We start from the raw sequence: 7930 nt of genomic DNA on the forward strand, positions 1-7930 counted from the left end.
TGTGAGCCATATTGGGGACATACTGAGCAACTGAGCAATACACCCATGGGGTTTGGGACTTATAGGAATGTATTTTGCTGACATGAAGGATTATATATTGTCTTTGTGTGATATAACGTAAACAAAGTTCCCTTTTCCTGTGGAGAATCAGAGATGTGCATTTTAATTTCCCCCAAAGATGCAGGCTAGAAATGAAATCAGATGAGATACTGGATTGAACCTCAAGGTCTGCTTCTGTGGTATCAGAGTGCAGCAAGAGTGGGGAATACACTCTTTCAAAGGGTATTTCTTCTCATTTCAAAATGCAAGACTTGTCTGACCATGACATCCCTTGACGATAGCTTCTGGGGCAGGAACGTTTAACGTCTTTATTAATGACCTGGATGGAAGGATGGCATGCTCTGAGGAGCTTTTCAGAGGATGCTACACTGACAACATTGCAGGGCAGGTCCAGAGGGACCTTGGTAGATTGGAGGAAAGGGCTGACAGGCACCGCATGCATTTCGGTGATGACAAATGCTATGTCCAACATCTTGGGCAGAAAAACCTGAGATTTAAAATACCAACTAGGGCATGGACAGACTGCAGAGGAGCTTGGTAGAAAAATACCTAGGTGGTCTCATTGTTTTTTATTACCACCTCAAAGAGTAATGAGGCTGTGGGAAAGGTTTCTGGGAAAAGTCAAGAGCAAAATTCTGGTTGAACATTCCCTCATCCTACTGAGGCCGGTCTTCATTAGTCACAAAAGCTACAGTAAAATTGTCTACATTATCTCTAACCTTACTAACTTGTCTCTAGGTTCTCTGTATTTTGGTTATTCACCTGAAATGTATAAATTCATTGAATGGGTCACTTCAGTTAGGTTCAAAATAATTCATGTCATGAGTGCTTACCCAAAAGTATCTGTCATTATAAACATTTATCATTCCTGGGTTTTTTTGTGTGCATTATATGACTATTTCTTGCAGAGACTGAAGGAACTGAAACAGAGGGAGTTTGCTCGAAACGTAGCATCTAAGTCACGGAAAGATGAAAGGAAACAGGAAAAAGCCCTTCAACGTTTGCACAAGTTAGCTGAGCTAAGGAAAGAGACAACATGGTAAGTGCATTGCTGATGTAACATAAAAATACTTTAAAATAAGTCCTCCACTGTTAGCTGGTCCTCTGGTTTGCAGGGATGTTGGAGTCCCTCAGCTCAAGCTCCACACACACGTTTTTATGGCATTTTTTAAAACAATATGTGTACAGTAATTTGATCCACACTATGTGTAGAAATGAATATTTAACATTGCCTTTTCAGTGGAGCTAAAATGACATGTATTTTTAGTTTAAAAAAAATGTCTTTCATATATATTTCATAAAACAAGGCACATTGTTTGAAAGCTAAGTGAACTAGGTCATGCTTTTGCAGGCTGACACTATTTCATTGAGGAGGTGAGGAATACAGTCTGTCTTTCTAGGTTGTAACAGATCTCTGTGATTTAGTTTTCAAATTACTTGTCTGGGAAAGCATCCAGAAATCTAGTTTTAAATTTCAGTAACTGGATTTTTTTTATATTAGAAGGTAAGTGCTCCTTTTCCCAGCTCGACAGAGAGTTTACCTCCCTCTGCAAAAGCCCCTCCTGTCTACTCATATCTTTTAGTATTGCATCTGGCATACTGTTGTTATGACTGTAGTCTCACTTTATTAGGACACAGTTTTGACACTGCCAAGCCACTGAACATGTATGTACTAACTTTTCATGGTGGAATCTCAGGGGGAGAAAGGAAAAAAAATAGATGCTCAAAGACAAATGTTTTCTTTTCCAGCCTTCGTCTCACTATTCAAACTAACAGAAAAGTCCAACCAAGTTGTAGTTCTTGTTCAGTAATAGTCCCTTTCTTAGTTTGGATGGTGGACAGCATGCTGAAACAAAGTCTGTCCAAGCTAGGTGGATGGGACATGAATGTTGTGAGGTCTGTTTGACATGAGCAACATGACTCCTAATTTTATTCTTTTAATCTTTTCCTGATATCTCATGTAGAGTCTCTTTCTCCTCCATTGATGTTTTAACTGTCCAAATTTCATACTTGAGGATATTAGGTATTATTCCCCCTAAATGGACTCCAAAACCTGAATTTAGCATATTTCAGGAGATAAGAGGAAATTTCAGGATGAAAGAAAAACTTACTGTTTACTTTTTTCCATGGTAGTGAAAGACAGATTTTGCAGGGTTTTGTTGTTTCTCTTTTGGTTATGGTTTCTTTTGAGTTTTTAAAGTAGTCTTCTTCCAGTTCCTGAATGAGAATTTATCTCTGAGCTTTATTTCTCCATTTAAGAATTGATGTTTACTACCACTTTGCATCCTTAGAAGTGTGTTATAAACAGGTGCACAGGACTATTTTGAAATAGTATTTTCTAGATTAGTTTTGTTGCCATCATCTTTTATTCTGTTAAAGAAAGGATATGTGAGGTTTTTAATACATATTTTAAATTTAAAAAGAACTGAACAAGACAGGAATTCTCACGAGGAATTCTATTCTCATAAAACATTTACCTTAATTTCTAGACTCAATAGATGTGGTAGAAAATACAGAAATAGTTCATCATTCTTTATCTCAGCACTTTTTGGAGTTCTAAACGCCACTTGCAAGTTTTCCCAATGACCTGTCATCTAGTATTGTTCTGTATGGTAACATGGAATAATTTGGTTAAAATAAACGAACAATAAAAACATGCAAAAACCCTCCATAGGTCCATTACTCCTAATGCTGAGAAATTCCTGTGGATCCTGAAAAACTGGCAGTTTAATCAGTTTTTTCTCTTCTCTTTGCTTCCTATTAAGTCAAACAGAACAGATGGGAAGGAGGACATGAAATGAAGAACTGATGCAGACAGTGATAAATTTTTTCTTAAGAGGGATGAATCACTTACTGCGCTACTGTCAGCTGAAATACTCGCCCCAGTGTTATTTTTCCATGAAAGAAATTGCTGAGATTGTGAAGGTTTGGTCTGTGAACACAAATAGGATGGAAGCTGTTGGATGATTGCCCATGGGCAGAGTAGCAGTCACTAGGATGATGACTAAGAGGAAAGTGGTCCATGAGGTGTCCTTTGTTTTAATATATTTTGTAGCACAAAGGAATGTAAAACCTCTTCTATTTGTAATAATAACCTTGTAAGTGTGATGATCTACTAAGAGGAGAAGCAAGATTTCCAGGGACATAGACATTCTTTTATTAGGGCCAGACTGTATGTGTAGGAAAAGTGAACTGCTGTGTAGGAATATTAGTCCTTCAGCTGATAACACCCATGAAGGAGCTAGGGGCACAATACTTACTCCTTTTTTTTTTTTTTTCTATGCTAGTCAATTGATCTTATATTAAAATATGATCTTTTTTTTTTTCTATTCTGAATCCATGTATGTACAGATTCTTCCTATTTTCTCAAAAAAAAATTCTTAGCTACCAATGTAAATCCATATTTCTGTCTGCAGTTTTGAGAAAGGTACTGACTCAGAGTTTTATTTCCCTTCCTAGTGCTCCTGGAAGTGGCCCTATGTTCAAATCTACTACAGTGACTGTGCGAGATCATTGCAGTGATATCTCACAAAGTGCTGCCAGAGATTCTGCCAGCAAAGAGGATTTTGGCTGTACATTAATGCACAATGCACATAATTGCAAAGATGTCGCTTCCATTATTTCTTCCGCTCCTGGAAATGCATGTAGCAACAAATACAATGCTAACAAGTGTGATCAAGTTCAAGGAGCTCAAGGACACAGAGTTGGGTTTTCTTTTGCTTTTCCTAAGAAAGCAGCCATCAAACTGGAGTCTTCGGCTGCCGTTTTCTATGAATATAATGATGAAACATCTATGGAGCATGGATTTAGCAGAAGAAGTAGATTTTTTCCAGGAGCATGTAACCTTCAGTCTCCTTCAGTGCCAGAAATAGTCCTCTGCTCTGAGCAAAAAAATGAGTGTTTTCAACCGCTGGTGGAAAAATGCTTAGACACAGCAGAAGCTCCTGAAGCTCAAGAATCCAAAAAGCTGGCCAGTGAAGAAAGGCTGTTAGAGAGTTCAGTATTAACTCCTTCTGTGCCCCATTTAAAGCAATTGGTGTCCTTGGACATGGATGACTCTAGCATTGATGTAAGTGCAGCAGACTTACCAGACCAAACACTGCCCGTAGTGACAGACAGTGCTGAGGTTCTGCCCCTGGACTGCAGTGTCTACAAACTGGCAGTTGTGGAGAATTGTTCATCTCTGCAGGGTGTTGAGGAGGAAAATGATACACATGGGAACAGTGATTCATCCACAACTGAAACTGAAATAAAAAAGCCGGGGGCAGATGCAATAGTTACTTCACCACCTGAAGAAGGTAGTAGTGGAGCTCCACAAAGCAAATCGGACATGCGCAAGAGACCTTGTGAACCCTTTGTTCCTGTTCTTAGCAAACATGGATCAAATATTCTTCAGTGGCCATCAGAAATGCTAATTTACACAAGTACAGGTCCATCAATTTCTTATAGCTGTAATCCTTTATATTTTGATTTCAAGTCATCAAGAGCAAGTGACAGCCAAGAAAAGCCCAAGCATCAGCCAAACATACCTCATTTGCACCATAAAACTGAATCCAACCATAGCTTAGTGTCAGATTTGACAAATAAACCAACTTCAGAGTGTAGCGATTATGAAACAAAAATGAATGAAAATCTGTGCAACTGTACATTACCCCTTATAAGTGACGTTTCCCTCATCAGAAATTGTGATCTTGCAAAAAATCAAAGTAAAGTGTCCTTGGATGAGTCATTCGGGATTAGAAAAATAGAAAAATATCACATTTCTAAAAATCACTTACGACAAAACACTGTGATCGATGAGAAATATAACAAAGTTTGGATCAAAGAAAGCCAAGAAAAATGGCTTCACAAAAGTAGAAAAAGGAAAAGGAGAAGAAAATTATGTCATTGTCGTCATTATCACTGTGGGGACACAACAGAGGCAGAAATGGAGATGTCCTCAGTGACTGAAAGAGAGATTAGTTACAGAGATGAAAGTAAATATCAGCACCTCCAAAATAATCCAGAGAAGTGCAGGCATGATGTTGGGAATAACTGGCTAGCTACAGGTGAGATACAGCAATCTCATAAAAAACTTGACACTGAAAATGGTGATAGGAAAGTCATATCTGCATCAGGTCACATACACAGGGACAGAGGCTGGTGTGAGGTTTGGAGTACAAAAAGTAGCAGCCAGCACCATGGTTGTAAACAACTGCAGAGAAAGAGCAAAGCAAGCTCTCGCAAACAGACAAAGGAGCTGGGCCGAAGTTCCAGGAAGCACAGCTTGAGGTACTTTAAAACATGTAGTAGCTGGAAAGTCAGGAGTTCAAACTGTAGCCCAGAGCATAAATGTTTAGGACAGTGCAGTGAGGAGAAGAACCCAAGTCAAAACCAGTCCATGAAGAGAGGTTACACCGTTTTGACAGAGGAACCTGAAAAATCCCACTGCAAGCGGAGACAGCATTCCTATTCCTCTTCATCAGATGAAAGTTCATATGGACAGATGTTATCAGCAGAGGAGTATTTAAGGCAAGCACGTACTTTAAGTACACATCACAAGGCAAAAGGGAAAAACAGGAGAAGGAAAACTAGAATCCATCACATATTCCTTGACAGGAACACCAGAAGTGAGACCTCCAGACCTTCCAAAGAAAATTCTGCAAATTCTGCATTAAATATTCTGGGGGACTTCTTGACCCAAGACAGTCTAGAGGAAACCAATATGGATACCAAAGCTGATCACGCGAAAGATACAAATGAAGCAGTGCAGCTGGAGGAAAGCAAGTCATCTCTAGAAACTGATAGCTCTCACATGCGAGATTACAAACTGACACCTTGCACAGAAATGGAGAGCGCTCTGAGTACCTGTCCTGATGTCATCATAGATTCTGCTGCCTCTGTTCCTGAACACAGTGCTCCAGCAGCTGCTGGCATGCAGGATATTCTGCAAGATGAAAAGAAAATTGAAAATGTCAGTGGTCGTGAAAATCAAGCTCATTACAAAATTCCCCTCCCCAACAGACATTTGGAACAAGCTCCTCCTAAATCCTATCTTTGCCATTATGAATTGGCTGAGCCTCTAGCTCACGAGAAGATAAATGAGCTGACCAGTGAATGGGTACAGTGTAATCCTGGCATATTTAGCAGCCCACCACCCTTGCCATTCAAAGAAGCACGTGTCAACAGTCATAACTTTTTAACTACTGAGCAGTTAATAGCCCCCTTCACTCTGCCCGACCAGACATTGATATTCTCTCCAGAGAACCATGAAAAATTCAAAGATCTCTCATCTGAAACATATCAACAGATCATGCCACAAAACATACTGGCCAACAAAGTGAAGTTCACCCTCCCTCCTGTAGCAATCCAACCCCCGAATTCTCCTCTGCAGCCCTTACCCTTGCAGCCGCCACTGTGTTCTACCTCCGTTACCACCATACATCACACCATCCTCCAGCAGCATGCTGCCGCCAGTACGTTAAAGGTTCTCCAGCCCCACCAGCAGTTCCTCTCACAGGTCCCAGCGCTTTCAAGAGCACCTTTACCTCATCTACCAGTAGGACCAAGGCTTTGCCCTGGGGGCCACGCAGCTTTTGTCGCCCCACCACATTTGCCACTGCTACCACCCTCAGTCCTGCACCCGACCCAGCTGGCATTTCCCCCTTTGCCACATACCGTCTTCCCATCCCTGCTGTCCCCACACCCAGCTGTCATCCCCCTGCAGCCCCTCTTTTAGGACAAGTGAGAAAAGGAGCCTTCAGCTGAACAGTCCTGCTATTTCTACAGTCTCCTCAGCTTTGCAAAATGGTTCTGTGAAATAAACTAGTTAAAACCTCTCATTCCTTGGGAAATATTTACTGTAAGTATAATGATGCAAAGATTCATGTAAAGTTCAGACCTATACTGTAACTAAAGCACTGAATATTCTAATACTAATATGAACTCTATATATAGTGAAAATTGTGTCTTAGAATACGCATAATGTATATACAATATATTTATAGTTCTATAACTTATGTTGTAAAGTATTCACTTTTTGTTTTTTATCTTTGTGTATTTGCACCTATTTAATGTTTAGACAAAGCTGATGCACTATGTTTTGTACTATGTTCTCTGAAACTGTAAATCTAGTGACAAACTATCTCTTGCAATAAATTTTTGTTAACTACTTAAGTATATAAAAAATCTTTCATTATAAGCCTCATGGATGTTGTTCTTCCATGTTCTTCTGCAGCTGAATGGCATCCTCTACCCCTGCTATGTTGGGATTATGAGGTTTCCTACATGTTAGTGATTTATCAGGGAGGCAGAGAAGCTGATACCTTGAGGGCAGCTGTCTTACTGAGCAAGAGAGAAAGGGTAATAGATCTGTTTGTGTTAGCAGTTTGATGTCGCAGTGACAAATTTTGCCTACTTGTTGGAGCTAATCCCTTTTATACTAAAGCACAAAACCGCGATGTAACAAAAATAATATCAACAGTAGAGAGGCATAAAAGGAAAAAATCAACAGCAGTTTGACTTGAAGGAGAATATTACTTATAGCGAAAAAGTGGAGCACAGGAAAGGTCTTGGTTCCACCATGCATACTTTCTCTGATTGCACACAGCCCTCGGTGGGACACAGACCTGTCAGAGTGAAGATCTTCATTGTCTGTGCAATACGTAAAGACGGTAAAAACACATGAGCATGAAGGGGAAGTCAGGAACAGCTTCACATGGGGAACTCGTCAGGGTTTGATTCAAATTCTTACCTCACTTTACCCTCCTCTTTCCTGCAGCATTTTGGTAAAGAAATAGAATAACATAGATTAGAAATTAATACTACTACTACTATACTGCCACCATTTCTAACTGTATTTCAGAGAATTCTCCCTACGTCTGCAACCTTT

The 7930-nt window shown here is 39.9% G+C and overlaps 1 protein-coding gene across 1 annotated transcript in view; it reads left to right on the forward strand.

The window, feature by feature from the left end:
• Nucleotides 1–6778, forward strand: part of ZNF804A (zinc finger protein 804A) — a 172309-nt gene extending 165531 nt beyond the window's left edge. The window contains exons 3-4 of the mRNA XM_062002927.1: nt 969–1099; nt 3520–6778. Of these exons, the coding sequence (XP_061858911.1) occupies nt 969–1099; nt 3520–6778 (3390 nt within the window). The remainder of the gene's footprint in view (nt 1–968; nt 1100–3519) is intronic.
• The last annotated feature ends 1152 nt before the right edge of the window (nt 6779–7930 follow it).

Source organism: Colius striatus, chromosome 9 (assembly GCF_028858725.1).
Source record: "Colius striatus isolate bColStr4 chromosome 9, bColStr4.1.hap1, whole genome shotgun sequence".
Classification (NCBI taxonomy): Eukaryota; Metazoa; Chordata; class Aves; order Coliiformes; family Coliidae; genus Colius; species Colius striatus.